The 26,024-nt window shown below is 38.4% G+C and overlaps 2 protein-coding genes across 4 annotated transcripts in view; one reads left to right on the top strand and one right to left on the bottom strand.

Moving 5' to 3' along the window:
• Window positions 1–26,024, top strand: part of NEMP2 (nuclear envelope integral membrane protein 2) — a 208,083-nt gene that overhangs the window by 144,299 nt on the left and 37,760 nt on the right. The gene's annotated exons all lie outside the window — the stretch shown is intronic.
• MFSD6 (major facilitator superfamily domain containing 6) overlaps window positions 3,137–26,024 on the bottom strand; it is an 82,217-nt gene continuing 59,329 nt past the window's right edge. The window contains exons 4-8 of one of the 2 annotated variants that reach the window (XM_055379260.2): window positions 16,427–16,588; window positions 15,377–15,475; window positions 7,565–7,845; window positions 5,357–5,381; window positions 3,137–5,198 (exon numbers count right to left, since the gene is read on the bottom strand). In XM_055379260.2, coding sequence (XP_055235235.1) covers window positions 5,188–5,198; window positions 5,357–5,381; window positions 7,565–7,845; window positions 15,377–15,475; window positions 16,427–16,588 — 578 coding nt within the window. In that variant the 3' untranslated portion in view covers window positions 3,137–5,187. The remainder of the gene's footprint in view (window positions 5,199–5,356; window positions 5,382–7,564; window positions 7,846–15,376; window positions 15,476–16,426; window positions 16,589–26,024) is intronic. The other variant, XM_055379259.2, reaches the window with a different exon arrangement.

Genomic DNA, 26,024 nt, shown 5'->3' with positions numbered 1-26,024 from the left:
AAGAAAGTTAAGGAAATGACCCCATGGATAAGGCATTCAAGAGGTGACTACATCTGCTGATGTTATACACATACCAGTCATTTGTGCCCCGCAGCAATGGACACTGTAGTCTGCGGCTCTTGTCAGTGCTTCTCAGACTGTCTGGGGTGATGGACCAGTTTCCCTCTAGTTCATCACAAGTAATACTTTTGTAAGATACACTAAATTATTAGAAAAATGAAATAATCTTTGAAAGAAAAGACATACAGAATATAAGCACGATGATCATGTCATGACAATGTCAACTTGCCATACATATTTCGAAATGTCTAATTTCTATGTTGTCACATACCAGCAGTAGTTTGACAGCACCAGTCATTGAGCACACTTTAAGTAGCACTGGTCTACATGTTATTTTTCTAAGATGCCAGTGATCTTTTCAGGAAACAAAAAAAATCCGACCTTTTTCAAATGTAAGTTTACAATTTAAAAGAATAGCATCCTACGCTGACTATTGGAGACAGTATGGTATATAATTTGTTAAATGATTATAAAATTGTTTACTTTTGTTGACACCTTTAAGAAGAAAAAGAAAAATGAAAAGTATGGAACTTATAACCTCTCTCAGCAGACTTTTGCACTTTATGGAATTGTCATCGTCATCACTTTTTTCCATCCTCTTCAACTTAAGTTTTGTTTAATTTTATCTCTTAACTAACTCATATCCCCAACCACTTAATGTTTACAATGCGTGTTGGAATTGAATGCCTTACTGTACAGCTTACTAGATATGGGTAAATATGTATAGTATGGCACTGTAGATTGGGAGAATGGAATATGATTATAGATTTAAATGGCAATAAGATAATAGAACTAGACCCTGGTTGGGGAAATGAGACAGCGCTCCTCCTGCCCCGGGCTCTTTGCTGCACAACAATGGCAATATTTATGGAGCACACACTGTATGTCAGATAACTCATTTTAAACATCAACCTGTTACATACCTACTGTAATCACTTCCGTTTTACAGAGGTGGGTCCTGAGGCCCAGAGATGTTCTATGTGTGTGTAAGTTCTCACTGGCAGAACTGGGACTCAAATGCAAACAGTGTGACTCCAGGGCGCACACTCCTAACCCCAACATTGTAAGGTCCTTGGGTTGCCGTCTAAAAACTGGGACTCTCCTGGAGCCACAGTGGGGGACAAGTGGTCCTATATTAGCTGCTTGAAGCAGATGGCAGCTGGTTGAGAGTTAGGTACACAGCTGGACTGGCACTTAGCCGGACTGGCTCACTTTCCCCCATGTTAGACATCAGCAAGTTTCTAGTTACTCCCTTATAAGAAGCCACAGTTTGTCCTGGCATAGTGTAAATTACTTTCTGAGATCTGACAAACCACTCCCCCTTTCACCCCTTTTCTGTCCCCACCTAGGCACCAGCCTCTCTCCCAACTGCCCCATGGTTTGGAATTCTTAAGCCAGATATTCTCAAGGCTTTGCTAAACAAGCCCAGGAGTGGTTTGGGGCTTCAGAAGTAGCCTTTGTCTTGTCTCCACGCTCCAAAGGGCTGAAGAACTTCCAAATGGAAAATCACCTCTTTCTTCCCTACAGTCACTGTCAAAGCATACCTTCATTTTCACAGAATTAACATAACCTTAAGCTCTAACCTCTCACACTGAAGCTGAGGAAACAGGCCCAGAGATCTCCCGAAAGGATCTCTTTCTGTATACCCATGCTGTCCAGTATGGTAGCCTTGAGCCACGTGTGGCTATTTAAAATTAGAAACCTAATTCCCCAGAAAATTAGCCACATGTCAGTTGTTTAATAGCCACATATGGCTTATGGTTACCATCCTGGACAGTGTAAATAGAGAACTTCCCATCTTCCCAGTAAGTCCTACCGGACAGTGCTATCCTACGATGCCACTGCCTTGGATACAGAGCTGTGGGTGTGTCTGCTTTCCCTTCCTGATTTCCATGGCCCTGGCCAGAGTCCCTACCAACCTCTGGGTTTCCTGTGCAGAGTTATCAGTCCAGCCAACTCACCTGCAGAGTGTAAAGGGTCTGGTGTACCTACATTTCACAAAGCATCAGGAATTTGAAGGATTTCTAGGAATCTAGGAATATCTAGAAATCCTAAATGGAAATACAACCACACACATACACATATCAGGCATGTATGGTAATGGTTCAGGCTGGGCTGCTTTATGGCTTCCTCTGCCACAACAGATGCAGGGAATGGCCTCCCTGCCTCCTGGGGTGGGGGAAGGTGCTAAGCAGACCAGGGCTTTGACATTAGGAAGATTTGAGTTTGAATCCTGGCTTTGTGACCTTGATCTCATAACTTAAACTGTTAGCTTCAGAATTCTCTTGTTTAAAATGGGGATAGTGATAGGAACACCTCCAGTTTTTGTTAAGGGCAAAATGATAATCTCATCAGCACACTACAAGCACCCAATATCCATGGATGTGGTTCCCTTTTCCTAGATTCCCTGCTGAACTCCAAATTGGCGGAGAGGAATATTGCCTAAGTAATGGTCTCAGTACCTCAGCAGTACTGGAAGGAATTGCCAATTAGAGGGAAGCTATTAGCCAACTATCCACTCATGTGACCCATGGCAGGATTAATAAGCCAGTGAAGCAGGGTTGCTCTGTGAATTCCTTAACACTTTTCATGAGGTTTATTGCCTGCTGGACAATGTATGTATTATAATCTATTCGTAAGACTTGAGGAATAGTTTAATAATTAGCAATTAACCACTTTGGATCCACACAAGCTCAGCACTCGGTAATTTACTGTTTCTACAACCACAGGAGAAAGAGTAGGAAGTAAGTCATTAAGGCAGTGATTACCAGCCTGGGCTCTGTGACACCCTTGCATGTGTTGAGGGATCTCAAGAGGGGTTACAAAATCTCAAATCAAAATTTAATTTGAATTCACTTTAATATTTTTTAAGGTAGCATATGGCACTTTGGGGACAGGAAGAAAAAGTCACAAAGTCCACAAACCCATGAAGGTGTCAGCTCACAAGGCTGGAAATGACTGCATTATCGATTCTGCTGTCACAGTAAATGTTCCATAACAAAGGCATGTTGAATTTGGTCTCATTCATTAGAGTATAGGACTTTTGTTTGGTCACATCTTTATCATTTAAGAGACATTTAAAAATGGTATTTATTTTTATTTCAACATGTCAACTGTGCATTTCCAAACAGCAGGCTTTTCAAAGGAATAAATCAGAACTGTAAACACAAGATACAGTATAAGTTTTTGACTTCCTACAGTCAGTTTCACAAATCCACATACTGTACATTCATAGGTGAGGTTAAGCCTGTCACCCATTTCTTTATTTCTATAATTACACAAGCATAATAAATACATCTGATTTTAAAGGTCACTTAAAATGAGTCATAATTTACAGTACAGTACGTTTCAGTTCAAGTGCAAAAAATAACTATTTGCTGAATTCTATTTCTTTCAGTTATTTTATTTTTAAGCTGTGTTTTATGGTGAAGCGAGACATCCAAGTGTAGAATTTCTTATCCCAAATGCAGTATTGGGCAGAACTATGGTGTCATGGAGAAGCCCTCACTTTACAATTGATCCTGTCTAATCAGGGTCAGAGGGTAAGGTGAGTTGCTCATTTCGAACTGTTCTTTTCTTTCCTCTCTCTCCTGTGCTCTTCCACAGCTATTATAAATTATATAATTCACCTTTATTCAGCTAAAACAGTGTTCCCTTTTCCACACTCCCCCCAGGTTTCCTGTTAACCTCTGCTTTGATTTTTAGTGGCAGGCTTCACGTGCGATCCACCCAGCCATTGTTCTGGCTGCAGTTGTAACGTTTGCAGTTGCATACATTACATTGTCCAGTGTCTGACTGTGTCTTCATGAGAACGAATATACTGAGATTTTCTTTCTTTAGTCATTGGAAAGTATAGTTGCTACTTATTGCCATCCTTCCCATTCATGGTTTCCTATTTACCACCTTTTCCTCACCAAAAACAAAACAAAACTGACCCAATATGTAATTTCTAAAAATTGTATCCCTCCCCCAGGCACTTAAGTCTTATACTGTGATTTGTAAATAGTACTGCTTATTTAAGGAACTCTTAGGAATTCAGTGATTTTTGTGTGTTTCATTCCCTCAGCTAATTAGAACCTGAATTACTATAAGATAGTAAATAGCGAGAGAGGCTATTTACAGTATCAATATATTTAGTAAACTCTTGTCTATCAAGCCACAGGATACTGAGTTGGTTGGTTGATTTGAAATTGCTTGTTTCTGTTTTTTTTTCTCAAAGCCCATTTAAAACAAAAGGCATTTTTAAGCTCAGCTTAGCTTGCAGTAGTTAATAATAGCTTCTGTTGCTCAAAGAATTATTTCCATTATATACCATACACATATAAAAATATATTTGCTAAAGATATGTAAAGTTTCTGATGAAACTTTTAACTTCATTTTTTAACTTTAACTTTTAACTTTATTTTTAACAAAAGCACATGTGCTACTTTTATCTGGTTACTTCTTAAATATATCTTGTAATTTTTTAAACGGTTCTCTTCAAGAAAAAAGAAAGTATAGATGAATTCTATCTCTTCCCAGTTTGTGTTAGGAACCAAATAAGAATAAATAATCAGAAGAGGGAAATTATATCCACATTCACCTCGAAACACTTTCATTCCCTCCACTTACTTAGTGTAACTGCCGGTTTCAACTCTTACTGCACTGGCAGAGAAATTCTATCATCCTTAACCTAACCAAGCAAAGAACTGAAAGTCCTCATTGAACTCCATTTCCCTGTTGTAATTCCAGTGAGGTTACGAAAGTTTACCTTTTCCTGCCAATATGTACTGTAGCTCCTGTGTGTGTGTTTCCATGTTAATGAGTTTAGATATTTAGAAGCATATGCAGTGCTGTGCTCCTCCAGGGGAGGCATATCCTGGCTGGGGGGCCTCACCCTGTGTCCTGGCTGAGGAGCCTGATTCCATGCAGGGTGTGAGATGAGCAGGATGCCCTCAGTGTCCTCCCGCGGCCAGCTGAGCCTGCTGCTCTTCACTCTCCTCTGTGCACGGGTCCACACTGGGATGAGCGGGGCTGGTCTGCGTCTGAGATGCTGCTGCGTCAGGGGATGGCTGGTTTCTAGATGGGTCAGAGTGAGTCTCACATGGGACAGGCTGGGCTCTACCAGCAGGATAATTTTCCCTATTCTCATTGGTCTCCTGGAGGTAAAAAACAGGAGATGCCCCATGATCAGTGATAGCAAATAAATCCAACTTTTTATATATGCTTTCAAGTAAGATAGGAAACATGGGGAGATCATCCGGAAGTGCCCATTTCAGGGACCAAGTAATAGAGGAATAAGGATAGAATGTCTTACCTTTCATCTCCTTTCCTATGTGCAACTGCCAGAGCCGCATGAAAAACACAAACACTATAAGCAGACGTGTCTTGTGGAAAAAGGAACATTACTACCAAAATGTCTGTTAGTACTTGGTAAATGGTTTACATCAGCAAATATTTACTGAGCCTCCCAGCCATGTGGCAAGTCGCTGGGCAAGCACTATGGAATAACTGAAACTCAGGCCGCTTGCTAAGACCACAGAATCCAAGAGCCAGAAGACACTTTGTCTAACAGGAAGTAAGTAAGGGGTTCTTATCCTTGGAGGCAGAGCTGGGAAAGAATGTCCTGTAATTAAGAGTCCTGATATATATTTGGTATTTCAAAATGTGCACCAAAAGTTAGATAAGACAGAACATCCACATAAAGAAGTGAATGTAAACAAGCACTTGTGTAACCAACTGTAAATAACCATGAGTAGAACATCACCAGTAGCAATTTCCATAAATGCCATATTGGTTGTACAAATAAAAAAAAAATTTAAATGGATTCTCCCCCAAATTAGTACCCATCACTTTTTGGCTGAACACCCAAATAAAAATGTTCATTTCTGTGATTCTACAATGAAAGAAAAAGAAACTTAGTATAATGACTTCTAAGAATAACTACAGCATACCTGCCAGTTTTTATTAATCCTAACATACCAGAAAAATTTTATTTATTTATTTATTTATTTATTATTGTTATTACAATTTTGAGATGGAGTCTCGCTCTGTCACCTAGGTCGGAGTGTGGTGGCGTGACCTTGGCTCACTGCAACCTCCTCCTGCCGGGTTCAAGCAATTCTCTGCCTCAGCCTTCCATAGTAGCTGGGATTACAGGCACCCGCCACCATGCCCAGCTAATTTTTATATTTTTAGTAGAGACGGGGTTTCACCATCTTGGCCAGGCTGGTCTTGAACTCCTGACCTCGTGATGCACCCACCTCGGCCTCCCAAAGTGCTGGGATTACAGGCATAAGCCACCATGCCCAGCCCAGAAAAAAATTTATTAAAAATTTATTAATCCTAACATACCAGAAAAAAAAAGCCACATTAAAAATTTTATGTGGCTTCTGTGAAAATGAGGATGAGTACACAAAGTAATGAAAATATTGCTACTCAAGCAGCAGATATTAAAATCATCCTTTCTCCTGTTTAGTCTTCTTGCTTTAAGGTATTAAAATCCTGTATACGCATCTCCCACCACAATGTCTGGTTCTTGACTGAGCAGAGTAATGATGTGAGTTTATTATCTTGATAAATTAATAAATAGGATCATGCATGGACTAGCATGCATATGGTTATCAGTAAAGAACCAGATTTGGTTAAAATTTCACAAAGATTTTATGTTAGCTTACAAAGTGAGATTAATTAACAGTTCAACAAATTTTCTGAAAGGGGAATTACTCAAATGACCCTTATTTTTAAATCTTTCCCCTTTATTTTTATGTGTCCTCTGAAGCTACTCCAGACAAAGCTGACGTGACTTATCAAATAAAAGGGAGTGATTATCATGAGATGGGGGAACTGAGTCTATTTCTTTGGCTAAATGGTTTATAGAAGTTACACTCATTTTCCAAAGTCGGGATACACCTGTACAATTATCCACACTTTTATCAACATGCTTTAACTTTACTCAGGAAAGATCACTCCTCTGGGGACAAGAAAAATCACACTTTTAGACTTATTTTTCAGGTGAGGCCACCTGCATAACCATAATTCCACTGAGTTAGGTGTCCTATCAGACCCATACAGTGGCTCAGATTAATTAATTCAACAAATATTTATTGTGGTCCTATAATATAATGCCCCCACTAGAATTTTGGAATTACAGAGATTAATAAATATGGTTCCTGAAGGCATGAACCATACATTCTTTCAACTGGCAACCATCAATACTGAAATTTAAAACAAATATACAATGAAAGAATGGGTTTATTTATTTTATTTCTTTCAAGAAGTGAAAGAATCATAGCCTCTGAAGTTTTCCTGAACTCCATAAGGCAGAATATTCTCTCCATGGGACCTTGTATACACCCTCTTTAACTCAGTGCTCACAGAGTACTGAAATTGTTTGCATGTCTACTTCCCCCACCAGACTTTCAATAAATCTTGTTGAATGAAAAGTGAGTAATTAAAACAACTGAGCCCAGTTAAGGTATCTTGAGTGACAGGTAATATTGCTAGCCCAGCAAAGTAACTGTACCTGTAAAGGCTGTATCTCAGAAGCACGGTTGTCTCTTGTGAGTTGCATCATCTCTTTAATTTGGTAGAGTGCATAGACAAAGGTCACCCAGGGAGAAGAGCTGACTCCCCAGGCTGGTTTGTTCACATCTTCCTGTTCTTCCTGGTGCTTAGTTTTCTTGGGTGGAAGTCTGGGCTCAATGCGTGGCATGACATCTTCTGTCTGTTGCTGTACCAAGTCGATGGTTGCTATAGGAACGGGACTGGAGGGAACAGGAATTCTTTCTGCCAACATTGTCTTGTCTGGAGAGAAAAGAATGTTTAAACTATTTTTTCAGCATTTTCTACATATTTGAACAAAGGTAAAAATAAATAAATAAACCAAGAATCTCATATACCCATTCCAGAGTGCTTGGTAATATTAATAAATTGCTGGTTACCAATGACTTCATTACTTGGTGTAAGTACTGAATCAATGAACGTGATTTTTATCTTTGGGTCTCTTTATAGGCCTTAATAGACATTAGCATATATACTTAAGAAATATATTTTTCATTTAACTTAGAACATCAGTGGGGCATAGGTTATAATGAGTGTTGCCTTAGGCCCATTTACAGGATTATGATTAAAAAGACGTCAAAACAGGAAAAGCCACGTGATAGTTACTTTTTAAAAAATGTTTTATTCCCACAGGTTTTTGGGGAACAGGTGGTATTTGGTTACATAAGTTCTCTAATGGTGATTTGTGAGATTTTGGTGCAACCATCACCCAAGCAGTATACAATGAACCCAATTTGTAGTCTTGTATCCCTCACCCCCTTCCCACCCTTTCCTCTGAGTCCCCAAAGTCCATCATATCATTCTTATGCCTTTGCATCCTCATAGCCTAGCTCCTACTTATAAGTGAGAATATATGATGTTTGGTTTTCCATTCTTGAGTTGCTTCACTTAGAATATGGTCTCCAGTTCCATCCAGGTTGCTGTGAATGCCATTAATTCATTCCTTTTTATGGCTGAGTAGTATTCCATTGTGTATGTATGTATATATGTGTGTGTGTGTGTATACACACACACACACACATATATACACACATATACATACATATACACACGCTACAGTTTCTTTATCCACTCATTGATTGATGGGCATTTGGGCTGGTTCTGCATTTTTGCAATTGTGATGCTATAAACATGCATGTACAAGTATCTTTTTCATATAATGACTTCTTTTCCTCTGGGTAGATACCCAGTAGTGGGATTGCTGGATCAAATGGTAGTTCTACTTTTAGTTCTTAAGAAATCTCCACACTGTTTTCCATAGTGTTTGTACAGCTTACATTCCTACCAGCAGTGTAGAAGTGTTTCCTTTTCACTACATCCACACCAACATCGATTATTTTTTGATTATTTGATAATGGCCATTCTTGTGGGAGTAAGGTGGTATCACATTGTGGTTTTGATTTGCATTTCCCTGATCACTAGTGATGTTGACCATTGTTTCATGTTTATTGGCCATTTGTGTATCTTTGCTTGAGAATTGTTTATGCATGTCCTTAGTCCACTCTTTGGTGTTTTTTTTTCTTGCTAATTTGTTTGAGTTCGTCATAGATTCTGGATATTAGTCCTTTGTCGGATATATAGACTGAAGATTTTCTCCCACTCTGTGGGTTGTCTGTTTACTCTGCTGACTGTTCCTTTTGCTGTGCAAAAGCTCTTTAGTTTAATTAAGTCCCATCTATTTATCTTTGTTTTTGTTGCATTTGCTTTTGGGTTCTTGGTCACGAAATCTCTGCCTAAGCCAATGTCTAGAAGGGTTTTTCTGATGTTATCTTCTAGAATTTTAAGTTTCAGGTCTTAGATTTAAGTCCTTGATCCATCTTGAGTTGATTTTTTTATAAGGTGAGAAATGAGGATCCAGTTTCATTCTCCTACATGTGGCTTGCCAATTATCCCAGCACCATTCGTTGAATAGAGTATCCTTTTCCCCTTTATGTTTCTGTTTGCTTTGTCAAATATCAGTTGGCTGTATTTGGCTTTATTTACGGGTTCTCTATTCTGTTTCACTGGTCCATGGGCCAGTTTTTATACCAGTACCATGCTGTTTTGGTGACTATGGCCTTATAGTATAGTTTGAAATCAGGTAGTGTGATGCCTCCAGATTTGTTCTTTTTGCTTAGTCTCACTTTGGCTATGCAGGCTCTTTTTTGGCTTCATATGAAATTTAGGATTGTTTTTTCTAGTTCTGTGAAGAATGATGGTGGTATTTGATGGGAATTGCATTGAATTTGTAGATTGCTTTTAGCAGTATGGTCATTTTCACAATATTGATTCTACCCATCCATGAGCATGGGATGTATTTCCATTTGTGTATGTCATGTATGATTTCTTTCAGCAGTGTTTTGTAGTTTTCCTTGTAGAGGTCTTTCAGCTCCTTGGTTAGGTGTATTCCTAAATACTTTATTTTTTGCAGCTATTATAAAAGGGGTTGGGTTCTTGATTTGATTCTCACCTTGGTCACTGTTGGTGTATAGCAGAGCTACTGATTTGTGTACATTAATTTTGTATCCTGAAACTTTGCTGAATTCATTTATCAGTTCTAAGAGCTTTTAGGAGGAGTCTTCAGGGTTTTCTAGGTATACAATCTTATCATCGGCAAACAGCGACAGTTTGACTTCCTCTTTACCTATTTGGATGCCCTTTATTTCCTTCTCTTGTCTGACTGCTCTGGCTAGGACTTCCAGTACTATGTTGAATAGAAGTGGTGAGAGTGGGCATCCTTGTCTTGTTCCAATTTTCAGAGGGAATGCTTCCAACTTCTCCCCGTTCAGTATTATGTTGGCTGTGGGTTTATCACAAATGGCTTTTATTTCACTGTGTTATGTCTCTTGTATGCTGATTTTGCTAAGGGTTTTAATTATAAAGGGATGCTGGATTTCATCAAATGCTTTTTCTGCATCTACTGAGATGATCATGTGATTTTTGTTTTTAATTCTGTTTATGTGGTGAAAGACATTTATTGGCTTGCATATGTTAAACCATTCCTGCATCCCTGGTATGAAACCCACTTGATCATGGTGGATTATCTTTTTGACATGCTGTTGGATTTGATTAGCTAGTATTTTGTTAAGGATTTTTGCATTGATGTTCATCAGGGATATTGGTCTCTAGTTTTCTTTTTTTGTTATGTCCTTTCCTGGTTTTGTTATTAGGGTGATACTGGCTTCATAGAATGTTTTAGGGAGGATTCCCTCTTTCTCTATCTTGTGGAATAGTGTCAATAGGATTGGTACCAATTCTTCTTTGAATGCCTGATAGAATTCAGCTGTGACTCCATCTGGTCCTGGACTTTTTTTTTGTTGGCAATTTTTTTATTACTGTTTCAGTCTCACTACTTAGTTGTCTGTTCAGGGTTTCTAATTCTTCCTGATTTAAGCTAGGAGGGTTGTGTCTTTCAAGGAATTTATCTCCTCTGCATTTTCCAGTTTATGCATGTAAAGGTGTTAATAGTAGCCTTGAATGATCTTTTGTATTTCTGTGGTGTCAGTTGTAATATTTCCTGTTTTGTTTCTAATTAAGCTTATTTGGATTTTCTCTTTTCTTTTCCTGGTTAATCTTGTTAATGGTATATCAATTTTATTTATCTTTTCAAACAACCAGCTTTTTGTTTCATTTATTTTTTGTATTTTTTTTTCCTTCAATTTCATTTAGTTCTTCTCTCATCTTGGTTATTTCCTTTCTTCTGCTGGGTTTGGTTTGTTCTTGTTTCTCTAGTTCCTTGAGGTATGACCTTAGATTGTCTATTTGTGTTCTTTCATACTTTTTGATGTAGGCATTTAGGCTATGACCTTTCCCCTTAACATTGCCTTTGCTGTATCCCAGAGGTTTTGATAGGTTGTGTCACTATTATTGTTCAGTTCAATTTTAAATTTCCATCTTGATTTTGCTGTTGACCCAGTGATAATTCAGGAGGTTATTTAATTTCCATTTATTTGCATGGTTTTGAAGGTTTCTTTTGGAGTTGATTTCCAGTTTTATTCCACTGTGGTCTGAGAGAGTACTTGATATAATTTCAATTTTCTTAAATTTATTGAGACTTGTTTTGTGGCCTATCATATAGTCTATCTTGGAGAAAGTTCCATGCACTGATGAATATTCTGCAGTTGTTGGGTAGAATGTTCTGTAAATATCTGTTAAGTTCATTTGTTCCAGGGTATAGTTTAAATCCATTGTTTCTTTGTTGACTTTGTCTTGATGACCTGTCTAGTGCTGTCAGTGGAGTACTGACGTCTCCCACTATTATTGTGTTGCTGTATATCTCATTACTTAGGTCTGGTAGTGATTGTTTTATAAATTTGGGAGCTCCAGTGTTAGGTGTATGTATATTGAAGATCGTGAAATTTTCCTGTTGGGCAAGGCCTTTTATCATTATATAATATCACCCTTTGTCTTTTTTAACTGCTGTTGCTTTAATGTTTGCTTTGTCTGATGTAAGAATAGCTACTTCTGCTTGCTTTTGGTGTCCATTTGCATGGAATGTCTTTTTCCATCCCTTTACCTTAAATTTATGTGAGTTCCTATGTGTTAGGCGAGTCTCTTGAAGGCAGCAGATACTTGGTTGGTGAATTCTTATCCATTCTGCAATTCTGTATCTTTTAAGTGGAGCATTTAGGCCATTTACATTCAATGTTAGTATTGAAATGTGAGGTACTATTCCAATCATTGTGTTATTTGTTGCCTATATACCTTGTTTTTTTTAAATTGTATTTTGTTTTATAGGTCCTGTGAGATTTATGCTTTAAAAAGGTTCTGTTTGGATGTGTTTCCAGGATTTGTTTCAAGATTTAGAGCTCCTTGTAGCTCCTGTAGTGCTGGCTTGGTGGTGAGTGGCAAATTCTTGTAGTTCTGGCTTGGTAGTTCTTGGAGTGCTGGCTTGGTAGTGGCGAATTCTCTCAGCATTTGTTTGTCTGAAAAAGACTGTATCTTTCCTTTATTTATGAAGCTTAGTTTCACTGGATACAAAATTCTTGGCTGGTAATTGTTTTGTTTTGTTAGCATTGCCTTTGCTGTATCCCAGAGGTTTTGATAGGTTGTGTCACTATTATTGTTCAGTTCAATTTTAAATTTCCATCTTGATTTTGCTGTTGACCCAATGATAATTCAGGAGGTTATTTAATTTCCATTTATTTATGGAAATTAATTATGAGGCTGAACATAGGGCCTCAATCCCTTCTAGCTTGTAGGGTTTCTGCTGAGAAATCTGCTGTTAATCTGAGAGGTTTTCCTTTATAGGTTTTCTGGTGCTTTTGCCTCACAGCTCTTAAGATTCTTTCCTTCCTCTTGACTTTAGATAGCCTGATGACAATGTGCCTAGGCAATGATCTCTTTGCAATGAATTTCCCAGGTGTTCTTTGGGATTCTTGTATTTGGATGTCTAGGTCTCTAGCAAGTTTTCCTTGATTATTCCATCAAATGTGTTTTCCATACTTTTAGATGTATCTTCTTCCTCAGGAACTCCAATTATTCTTAGGTTTGTTTATTTAACATAATCCTAAACTTCTTGGAGGCTTTGTTCATTTTTTAAAATTCTTTTTTCTTTGTCTTTGTTGGATTAATTCAAAAACCTTGTCTTTGAGCTCTGAAGTTCTTTCTTCTGCTTCTTCGATTCTGTTGCTGAGACTTTCCAGAACATTTTGCATTTCTCTAAGTGTGTCCTTTATTTCCTGAAGTTGTAATTGTTTTTTATTTATGCTATCTATCTCATTGAAGATTTCTCCCCTCACTTCTTGTATCATTTTTTTGATTTCCTTAAATTGGACTTCACCTTTCTCTAGTGCCTCCTTGATTAACTTAATAATGGACCTTCTGAATTCTTTTTCAGGGAAGTCAGAGATTTCTTCTTGGTTTGGATCTATTGCTGGTGCTAGTGTGATTTTGTTGGGGCAGGTTAAAGAACCTTGTTTTGTCATATTACCAGAATTGTTGTTCTGGTTCCTTCTCATTTGGGTAGGCTATGGCAGAGGGAAGGGCTGGCACTCAAGGCTGCTGTTCAATTCTTTTGTCCCACAGGGTGTTCCCTTGATGTAGTACTCTCCCTGTTTTCTGAGGGATGTGGCTTCCTGACAGCCAAGCTGTAGTGATTGTCATTTCTCTTCTGGATCTAGCCACCCAGCAGGCTCCAGGCTGGTACTGGGGTTGTCTGCATAGAGTCCTGTGATGTGAACCATCTTTAGGTCTCTCAGCTGGATACCAGCCCAATATTTGGCCTGTCTCCCAGGTCCTCCAGGAGCAATATGCTTCCTTCAGAGGGTCTGTGTATTCTCTCAGCTTTCCTGGTATATTCCTGCAGTAGTTCTGGAGCAAAAGCATGATGCAAGTCTCCACATGCTACTCGGTCCACCTGAGTGGGAGCTGCAACCTAATCCTGCCTATCTGCCATTTTCCCAATAACAGTCTCTCCAGAACACAAGTATTTTAAAAACTAACCCAGTACCATATTCTCACTAATTAAAGATGAGTTAAAATTTGATTGCTTATTTTTATGTTTCTTACATTGAATGTTTAATTAATGATTTTAAATTTTTTTGTGATTAATAGCAAAGATATTCAAGTCCATACATTTTTCTCAAAATACAACTTTAACTACATCTTATAACTTTGGGAGAGCCATGATAGCTATTTTTATTGGTCTTTTACATGAGGCATGGACTGAGGCTGTGTAAGAGAGAGAATCCATTTAGGATTATAAAAGAACAAAAGTAAGAAAAAACAGTATTGGTCTTTCTGAGTAACTCATTGAGATTAAAATCTGTCTCTGAGGCTTCTGTAACAAGCAAGTTTTTCTCTTCACAGAAGCATTTCAGGGCCCTGAGGCTAATGCTCCCCAAAGGATAGGACACCCAAAGAAGATGAGCTCTGTTCTGGGACCAAAAAACTGAGCAAAAATATTTTCATCCTCCTGGCTGACCTTTTTCATAAAAAGTTGAGTCAGCTCATTCTCATCTACACATTAATATTTGATATAACCTCCTTTTTGTAGAACAATCTTAATAAAGGCATCCCTGGTTCAGAGAAAACTTCAGATTTCAGGTCTTGACATTTTTGTCTTTGTTTTTTGTTTTTTGTTTTTTTTTTGAGAGGGAGTCTTGCTCGTTCCCCCAGGCCGGACTGCAGTGGTGCTATCTCGGCTCACTGCAAGCTCTGCCTCCTGGGTTCACGCCATTCTCCTGTCTCAGCCTCCTGAGTAGCTGGGATTACAGGCACCCACCACCGTGCCCGGCTAATTTTTTATATTTTTAGTAGAGATGGGGTTTCACCGTGTTAGCCAAGATGGTCTTGATCTCCTAACCTCGTGATCCACCCGCCTTGGCCTCCCAAAGTGCTGGGATTACAGGCGTGAGCCACTGCACCCGGCCATTGTTTTTTGTTTTTTTTTTTTAACAAATGAAGGTAAGTCATAGAGAAGATTACCACTCACTTCCTATCCCTAGTAGCAAAATGACTGTATAGCCTCATATGTATTTGACTTAAATTTGAAAAACCTTTAGAATACCAGAGAAATTGAAAACTAATACTTCCCTAGTACCTTGTATTATAAAAGAAAACAAACAAACAAAAAACAAGAAAACCCCAAGCTACTTAAAACAATATTTTTTCTGCATAGTAGGTGGATCTCTTTAACAATAGTCCACATGAATTCATCGATACACCACTCAGAAAATTGAGCCAAACAGACCTGTTGTATACTCTGTACCACTTCTAGGCTTCTCAGGGGGCATTTGTTGACTTCCCATGGCCTGAACTGTTAGGAATATTAAGAAAGAATGGAAATAATTACCTTCTTCCTCATCTGGCACTGCCAGCCACTGGATCAGGGCAAAGAGCAGTAGGATCACCAAGCAGGCCATGCCAATTCCTCGGAAGGTTGCAGCAGCCCCTGTAAAAACAAACAGCACTCTCTATAGAGTAATTCCAAGAAATGCAGATAGCGCTCATCTAAAACCGTCCATTTTCTAAAGATCAAAGCAAAGGAAGCACAGCTTGAGACTAACCAGAGAAAAGTGGTTGGGTATTAGCTCCACATAATGGAAAAACACAGGGCTGGGTACGTGTCAAGAGACCCAGGGCTGATATTGGATCTGTCATTGATCGATTATAAAACTGCATTTATATACGATTATCTCTCAGTGCCTTTCACCATGACTCATACAATTCAATGGTGCTCTCCTCTTCATATGAAAAGACCATTTACCCAATTATTAACTAACAGCACTATTAATCTGTAGTTGGAACAGCAGTGCTCAAATAGTGCTATAAATGCACGCATTTCCTGGGGCCCACCTTATATATTAATAGATGACTGAGCAGTTAAAATTCCTGGAGCAGAATAATCTCATTCCTATTTCAGCTCCTATGTTTCTAATAAGGAAGATATGACATGACAGACAGATCTTGTTACCATAAATGTAGTAGCATTACCAAAGCCAGCGTATGGTTAGATTCTTCTGGTTCAAAATCTCCTAATGGAATAACAATGATGAATTTTATTTCCTTTAGGGTTATTATCAGCAGGTTTAAGGTACCTTATTTTAGACCAAAAGCACTCGTGCTAATTCATTTGTTTGGCTCCTTTGAGGGATCTCTGTAGCATCTCATTAAGCTGATTGTCAGAGGAGTGTGCACAGTTACAGGCTGGCTCAGATCAGCTTAACAACGTAAGCACACTGCTTTACAGTTATGACTACCATGAAATCTAGAAAGAGATTATGAATACTGGAATTTAGCTTTGGGCAATCTTCAGTAATAATTGGATTGTTTATTGAGGTACTGCTGGAAAAAATCATGTTTTAATAATAGAAAAGAAAAAAAAGGAGAAAGCCATTCTTACCAAAATAATTGACTAACACGCCTCCGATCATGGCACCACATCCTCTTCCCAAACCCAGGTGAAGGCCCTGCAGGATGCCCTGAGCAGATGTCCTCAGCTCAGGGGGAACGGCTGCACTGAGGTAAGAAATGCATGCTGCCCAGATGGCCGCGTGTGTCACTCCTGGAGAGGAAGAAGAGCAGGAGGGATTAGTTGGTTAGCATTTCTTAGGCTACTCTGTTTTGAAATGTGAATTATTTAACTAGGCACCTATTTTTAAGATTTGTTGTGGGAAAACATACATTAAAAATTTACCATTTTCACATTTTTAAATGTACGGTTCAGTGGCACTGAGTACACTCACAATGTTGTGCAGCTGTCACCACCATCCATCTCCAGAACTTTTTCACCACCACAAACAAAAATTCTGTACCCCTTAAACCATAACTTACACTCACCCCTTGTCCCATCCCCTGACAACCACCATTCTACTTTCTGTCTCTTGAATGTGACTCCCATTCATTTTGTTCATCTTTTCATCTGTGAATAGACATTTGTTGTTTCCTTCTGCTACTTTGATTAATGCTGCTATCAACCTGGTATGCAAGTATCTGAGTCCTTGATTTAAATTCTTTTGAGTGGCTGGGCGCGGTGGCTCACGCCTGTAATCCCAGCACTTTGGGAGGCCGAGGCGGGTGGATCACGAGGTCAGGAGATCGAGACCATCCTGGCCAACATGGTGAAACCCTGTCTCTACTAAAATACAAAAAATTAGCCTGGCGTGGTGGTGCATGCCTGTAGTCCCAGCTACTCGGGAGGCTGAGGCAGTGGAATCGTTTGAACCCAGGAGGCAGAGGTTGCAGTGAGCCAAGATCACGCCACTGCACTCCCCAGCCTGGCAACAGAGCAAGATTCTGTCTCAAAAAAAAAAAAAATTCTTTTGACTAGGTAACTAGAAATGCAGTTGTTGGATGATATGGTCACTATATGTTTAACACTTTGAGGAACTACCTTTTTTCCAAAGTAGCTGTACCATTTTACATTCCCACCTGAAATGTATGAGAGATCCAATTTATCCACCTCCTTGCCAGAACTTATATATATCTTTTTAAAATAGCAATCATAATGAATGTGAAGCAGTTTCTCATGTTGTTGATTTGCTTTCCCCTAATAGCTAGTGATGTCGAGCACCTTTTAGGTGTTTATTGGCCATCTATATCTTCTTTGAAGAAATGTTTATTCAATTCCTTTGCCCATTTTTTAATTGGGTTGGTTTTTGTTATTGAGTTGTAGGAGCTCTTTATATATTCTGGACATTCATCCATTCTAGGGCACCTACTTTGACATTAAGATTATTTCTACTTTTCCCCATTATAATTAGCATCATGGTTAACATTGCTTTTTATATACCTTAGATTATTTACATTGGCTATAATTCCACAAGTGGGGTTAATGATTCAAAGGATATAACAATTTTTATTGTTTTGTTTTGTTTTGTTTGAGATGGAGTATTGCTCTGTTGCCAGGCTGGAGTGCAGTGGCACGACCTCAGCTCACTGCAACCTCTGCTTCCTGGGTTCAAGTGATCCTCCTGCTTCAGCCTCCCAAGTAGCTGGGACTACAAGTGCCCGCCACCACCCCCAGCTAATTTTTGTATTTTTAGTAGAGACAGGGTTTCACCACGTTGGCCAGGATGGTCTTGATCTCTTGACCTCGTGATCCACCTGCCTCAGCCTCTCAAAGTGCTGGGATTAGTGAGCCACTGCACCCAGCCATGCTTTTTAATATATATAGCTCAGTTAAAAAAAATGAGTGCAGAAACAATTTACCATGTCCCATTACCAGTTTTATATCTTCACCATTTATGGGAATGAGAGGAAGACAGAGATAACAGGTGGAAAAATGGTCACTATTTTATTATGTAGTAACTGCATTGTCTGAATTAAAACCTTCATTAAGACACTGCTTTAAATGTAAAAACCAGATATTGTCACAACAGGTTTTATAGCTAGACGAGATTAAGAAATCATCTGGTTCCATCTAGATTATTCCCTGAGAAATAGTCTCATTTGGAGATAATATCATCAGAGACTCTTAACTCATATTTTGGAAAATTAAACTAAAAGATCAAAATTCTTTTAAAATTTGATCTGACAGTAGTCTGCCTCTGCCAGAATGGAATAACAGGGACTAAATTTATTCTCCTTCCTCAAGTAACTAAAAAACCGGACAAAATATATGAGACAGTGGTTCCTGAGGGACATCAGCAACAAGGACAGTGATCCCTGAGAGATGGGAAGCAAATGAAAAGCTTTAGTTTACTGACTGATGAGAGTCCGAAATCTGCAGGGCAAAAAAAGAGAACTGCCAAGTTGAAGACTCTAGCCAAGAGTCTAGGGAGCCAAGGTGGCTAGAGTTCCAGGGCAGAATGCCAGAGAGGAGATAGCAACATAGGGAGAAAACTCCAGAGATCTATAGAGGGCTCCCCCAACGTATTCAGCAGAGTACTGATCAGCAAAACATGTGCAGACACTATTCAGAGTGAGGGAAAGAACTACCCAAAACCATTTCAGAGAACAATACCCAGAACCCACACAAGGCAGGGAACACTTCTTCCCACCAGCCAAACTGGAACAACTCATGATTCCTAGGATTGGTAGAGTACTCAACAAGGTCTTTTGTTAGTATTATGAAATAATTAGCCATAGGCTAAACACTGCTTTGGTCTCATCTACGTAATCTTAAAAGCAAGACCCAAAGGATCACACTATTTCCAAGTAACTTAGCTGTGACCCAGAACAAAGCTCAAGAATATTTATAGGAAGACAGAAATAGCCAGCACCCAACCAGGTACCATTCACAATATCTGGCATAATAAAAAAATTATCAGGGATGATATTACTTAAGTCAGTCCATAATGGAATAAAGACTGTTTTTACTGGGTACATTGGATTATATGCCTCACAGTTGACTAAGAAACATTAAAATAACTTTCTTAGGTTTTATATATGTTTCAGTCATCATTTTAACTAGGTTGTTTTTTTTTTTAACTAGTAAGATGGACTAGATGATTAGCAGTTGCATACACAATTAATTTCCTAAGAAGTCAAATAACGTGTTTGCTTTATCTGGCAAAACAATTGCAATACCCTAGATAATGCCAGCTTTCTCAGAATTGAATAATACCTGGATAGTCTTAATTATGAGTGTTGACACCATAGTACCTAATGGGAATAATTGTAAGTATTTTCATTTCTGTTATTAAAGATGATGCTAAGTCCATTTCTTTTCACATATGCAGATTTTTTTTCATTAACCACACTGGGGGAAAAACTCAAAAATATTCCAAGAAATAAATTAATTTATTCAAAATTAATTAGATTCAATAGCAAAATCCAACACAGATTTGGAAATCATTTCTTAAAGATGAATTACCAAAAACCTGAAACCACATCAAATGGTAGTAGGTTAACTTTAATGCTGACGCCAAACCTCTTGTTATGTGTATGTCTAAGCAATCAATTGCAGGATTTACAAGCAACCAAAACATTAAAATATATTTATTATAATTCTAGATAAAAAAACAATTCTAGCAGTTATTCTTTTAAGTGTGAAGGCTTGGACACACACAAACTCTTCCAACCACAGGGTTTCTCTCTATTTTCCCCCTCTCAGAAATTCTAATCATTTTCTAAAACTTTGAGTGTTCTAAGATAATTAAAGCATTTTCCAGTGGGATGACTTAAGTCAGGATGCTTTTAAACTATTCTTAGAATTTACTGACTAGTATTAAGTGGTAGTTGTAAAAGATTCTCCACAGTTAGACTTCTAGTTTCTATATTGCTTTTGAGACTGATTAGATAATTGGGAATTACATTCTTTAAATTAACTCAGGGCATTAAGTGAAGGAAAAAATAGTAAAGCACAAAAACAAAATTTCTGATACTAGAAGCAGAAGAATGAAAGCCACTCTGCTTGTATGCTCTGACATTTTCCAGGGGAGGTACAGGATTAAAATTGATTTCCCTAAAATAACTTATTTTAAGATATCATATAAGTGAAGAAGCAATTAAATTCATCTCCTTTCTTAGATAGGAAACCAGCAAAACGTAGCAATCCATAAGAAGGGACTGAATTAGAACATCATCTGTGTATACAAAAGACAGTTGTGGAGCTGCAGTTCTCGTTCATAAACTGGAACATGCAACTTTCTAGTAATCTTAATAATCTGAAACTCTTGCCAATGTTTTTACTACATTTGTGTTCTGATTCTCTCGTTTTAAAATAACAAAAAAAGCAACCTAGAAACTTGAAAACCCTCCGCCATTTCCCATATTTGTAAGACAAGATTTAGGAAGTCTTAGGAATTGTGCTACTGAAAACAACATTCCTGTAAAGTAGAGGGGACAAAAGATATTATAAACTAGAAAAAGAAAATGCTTCTACTTTCTTAGTTATTAGAGAACTGTGAAAAAGCAGTAGATGATTATTCGTTATGTGATGAAATAAGCACATTTACTCAGTGGCATGGGTAAATGTGTTTACACTAGAATTACAAATTTTTAAACCTTTTTAAGTATGAGATAACTAAGTTGGTAGATCAAACAGTCAAAATAAAAGCTATTACTCCCTGACTGACAACAGTAACAAGGGCACAGGAACTGACTCTCCTTGCAATATGTGTTAACTCTTCCATGGCTGCTTGTCATAAAACCACTGAGCCTTCAGTGACAATTCAATACCAACTCACATAACAGGTGCTTAAATATATTGATTGAGAATGAATGACTCTCAGAGACCAAGTAGTCCACATAAACTTAGTTTCTCGGTCCTTCCTTACCTTTACTGGAATCCCCCAGGATTGGCTTTGAGGCACAGTAAAAATCAAGAGATATATCCACACTACCTACTGCCAAGACTTTACTTGGGATCCATTACATTTGAATAACCTAGAATCATTAAAAATAATTATGAGTAACATTAATTGTTTTCATTAACTTTTTTTTTTGAAAATGAGTTTCACTCCTGCTGCCCAGGCTGGAGTGCAATGGCGTGATCTCGGCTCACCGCATCCTCTGCCTCCTGGGTTCAAGCAATTCTCCTGCCTCAGCCTTCCGAGTAGCTGGGACTACAGGTGTGTGCCACCACGCCCAGCTAATTTTTGTACCCTTAGTAGAGACAGGGTTTCACCATGTTGGCCAGGATGGTCTTGATCTCTTGACCTCGTGATCTGCCTGCCTCGACCTCTCAAAAGTGCTGGGATTACAGGCGTGAGCCACTGCGCCCAACCCTGTTTTCGTTAATATTATCACATCAGCTTACTCTACAAGGAATTGTGCTAAGTGTTTTACACAGATTATTGAATCTATTCCTCCAATAGGTACAGTACTATTTTTTCTTCATTTTCCAAAAAGGAAACCACGGCACAGAGATATTAGATGCCTTGTCCAGAGTCACACAGAGAAGAGAGTTGTTGAATAGGATTTGAACCCAAGGTGTCTAAGTTCAGAGCATGGGTGCTTAAATATTACACTATATGTTCTCATAACAATTGTTAGAACTATTCTATAGTAAATATAACTATCTACTTTGAGAGATTTTGTTGTTAATATCAAACATACCCCACAAGCTACCAGTTTAAAAGATGATATTCTTAATAACTCTTCTCCACCCTTTCTGAAGAGCTGACATGTCATCTATATTGTTTTTTAAATGCCCCAAATACCTTATAACACTCAACACTGGTATCTGATTGTACAACATGCATTTCAAAATTGTTCAGTCTTGGCCCACAAGAATGCTCTACTGAAATAAATGGCATGTATGAGCAGGAAAAAAAGTCCTTTCTTCTTAAGGAGACAGCTGCTCTTTGTAAACTGTTGCTTGGCTTGGGGAAATCACATTATAATGGCTGGGAGGAGTGAGAACTGACACAGTACTAGGGAACTAGGATTGTTTTGTTTTTCTTCCTTCTGCCATTGACTTAAGCTTACTGAACAAAACATAACTATCCCTTTAGCATTGGCACACAGAATCAGCTGTGACAAACCTTTTCCATGAATAGACCAAAGTATACATTTCAATTAGTTCTGGGATTAAAAAAAAAAAAAGAAAGCTTCCGAAAGATCAACTTGGTGAAAATCAGTAAGAGACTATTCTTCCTAAGGAAAGGCCTCCCTCCATTGGGCAGGCAATAAAAGAAAAAGTCTATATTGGAAATCTTAGTGGTTTCACACATTAAATGTTTTCTTTTCTTGCTCACACAAAGTCCAATGAACAGGAGACAGGAGTAGTAGCAGCTCTGCTCCATAGTCATTCAGGGATCCAGGTTACAGAGAATCTGCCATCTGCAATGCCTGGTTACCCTAGGTATCAATATCCAGCTGACAGAGGAGGGAGTGACACACCTCTACACCTGACCCATACAATTTCCCACGTGCTATCCTTTCCTCCTATCATTTCTGCTTTTATTCCGCTGGCCAGAATTAACCACATGGTCATACCTAACTGCAAGGGAGGCTGGGAAATAGAATCTAGCTGCATGTCCACGAAGAAAAGGAAACAGAGATGGTGAGTAGCAAGCCAGTCTCTCTGTCAGAGTTGGGGCTACTAACAGCAATGGACCTTCCACAAATGGCAGAGGATCCTACAAAGAGCAATGGACTTAGCAGCAGCAGCAGCATGGATCTTCTGTGTGCTGCACGAAAGAAAGTTTATATAAGACATGCAACAATTTGTGTTAAAAGGCAACATTCCCACATCTATTGATGTATAGGACTGCAAGAATCCCCTTCATGCATTCAACAGTATTTACTAAGCATCTATATTATGTGCCAGATACCCTGCTAGGCTTTGACAATATGACAATATGCAAAATAATGTCCCCAGCCACCAAGGAGCTTACAGTCTGGCAGGTGAAAGGGGGCAGGATTTATCTAAAGGGGACGCAGACTGAGCTCCTTGAGAACAGACATATCCAGCATCCAGCAGAGGGCTGACATGTAACAGCAGCTGAACAAAAGGACATTGAACTGAAACAGGGTAGGCAGTGGTCTACATGTTGGGATATGACGAAGAAAGCATTTATGGATAAAAGGTACCCTGGGTAAGGTTGGAGAAAACTTCCAAATCCCATATATAAGTAAAAGTGGACAGAGGAAATAAAACAGTAGATCTCTTCTATAAGCTCTAGCTTGCAAACTTAAAAAAATACGAGTTGCTTAAAAAAAGTCTATAACTGATGTAACAATGTTCTAGGGGGCCCTCGTGAATTTTACATGCTGGCATTATGCCTTTGGCATACCTTTAAGCAGGTTTTAGGAGACTACCACCCAAAACCCAGGGAGTTTAATGTTAAGGCTTGGCAACATTATACTACACGCCCAGTGTTTTCCCACCTGAAGCCACACATGAGAACTGCTTTTCTATCAGCCAATAAAGATTTCACTTATCTTCCTCAAAGATAACTTTATTAATAGTGTGCACTGACTAGTCACATTTCCCTTATGCTTTGGTCATTAGGCTTCAGCTTAATTCATAGCCAGGCTTTAATGCATAATTGAAGTTTAACTCCTTAGAATAGGATCTTTTAAATTATATTTTCTCTGATCCTGATTTATATTTATTTATAATTTATTTTACTTTTCTGTATTGTATGTTTTCTAACATTTATTAGAAGCTAACTGTGGGTCAGGTACTGTGCTAAATACTTTGCATGGATTAGTGTATTTAATACTCATGTCAACCTCTCCTATAACTCAAGAGTCTGTGGCTTAGAGAGATTAAGCATTTTGTCCAAAGACACAGAGCTTATAGGTAGGGGAGTTATAATTCAAACCCAGATAGTCTAATTCAAGCCTTAGCACTTTATGGTTTCCGGATTATTGCATATTTTGGTAATCTGCCTCAGCTAACTTATAGAGTGAGGTGAGGGTATAAGTACTAATTAAAATACATGGGTGTTTTTACAGATGTGTTATGGATGGCAAGATGTCATCCTAGGAAGAGCTATCATAATGAAGATTCAGCTTTAAATTTAATTTTCACATTTTCTTCAGATACTTATAAGTTTTTGAGATAGAATTTCTTATATCATTCAAAAGATTTAAAAATTATAAACTACTAACTATAGTACATGATACAGGGGGCTGAAAAATGAATTAAACAACAAGCATTAATAGTGTATCTTCCTATATGTACATCTCTTTGGAGAACTGAAAAAGTATAAGCATGGCCTTTATGTTCAAGGGTTTAAACTAAGTTAGACAATAAAACTAGTATTTCTTCCCCATGCTCTTGCAGAGCATAAGAGGAGGAAAATGTGCTTTGTTTGTTTGTTGTTGTTTTGAGACAGGGTCTCACTGTGTCACCCAGGCTGGAATGCAGTGCTGCAATCACAGGTCACTGCAGCTTCAACCTTTTGGGGTCAAGCAATCCTTCCACCTGAGCCTCCCCAGTAGCTGGGACCACAGGCGCATGCCACCATGCCTAGCTGATTTTTAAATATTTTGTAGAGACAGGGTCTCCCTAGGTTGCCCAGGCTGAAAACATGTTTCTTACTTGGCTGAATAAGCATGCTAAATAAGACAAACAGAATAATGCTTTATAAATGTCAGCTCAAGTCCCCCTAACTGATGACATTAAAAAAAACATCTTTCATCAAAATCTTAACCCGGCTCCCACTGATAGAGCATCCTACAGAGAGAGAGCTGACCCAGACCTCGTTTTCACTCCTCAGTGCTGGAGTCATTAATTCAAGTAACTCAAAAGTACCTCTTTAGTTATAGCAGCCCCTAGGTGAGTTTTACTCTCATCAGATACATTTTAATAGCAAGGATAATTCTGATTCTTGCTCAGAACTAACACTAACACTCATCTCTGAGTTTTGCAAGGATTTGCAACCAACACCCACAGAGGAAGGAGAATGACAAGTTTGGGCTTTATTTTAATCAAATATTTATATTCTTGATCAAAATCATGAATGTTTAATTGTTCTTTGTACAAAACAAAAGGAGAAAATTCCTATGGGTTTTTAAAATGAGGTCTTGAGAAATAAATATAAACTATTCACCACCACCACCATCCAGCAATGCTTTTAGGCACGTAGACTCCCTGTCTCTTTTTTAGATACACTGCAGATTTCTTATAGGTAGGAAATACGTTTTCTGCTTCTTTATATGGTATTACCAGTTGCCTACTGAATAACATGTTTGCTGCAAATGGTAGCTGAATTGCTAAAAAGATATAGCTGCAAGAGAATACTTACTGAACATGAGAAAGATCATGGGAAAGAAATAACCTCACAATTCCAAACAGCATCCAGTAGTCTTACCTTGATCCCCCAATAAAGGCTTGAATAGCATCCTTCCTATAGGCCTGGGGAAGAGGAAATTTGTTTCTTCACAAACCCATCTGCTAATTATTATGAACATGGCCTGAGAGGACAATCAAGAAACTGCAAGACTAAAGATAACAAGGAATCCTCCACCAGCAGTTACATGCAACCCCAAAGAGGAAGGGCTGGGTAGCGGGGGCTATAGAATGAGGCACATCTTTTGTCTCCTCCCTTTCAGCTACCCTCTAGATAGTACTAGATAGTACTAGTTCTCGTGGTGTTTTG

This window comes from Gorilla gorilla, chromosome 11, assembly GCF_029281585.2.
Source record: "Gorilla gorilla gorilla isolate KB3781 chromosome 11, NHGRI_mGorGor1-v2.1_pri, whole genome shotgun sequence".
In the NCBI taxonomy this organism is placed as follows: Eukaryota; Metazoa; Chordata; class Mammalia; order Primates; family Hominidae; genus Gorilla; species Gorilla gorilla.
This window is presented reverse-complemented; position numbering and strand designations above follow the sequence as displayed.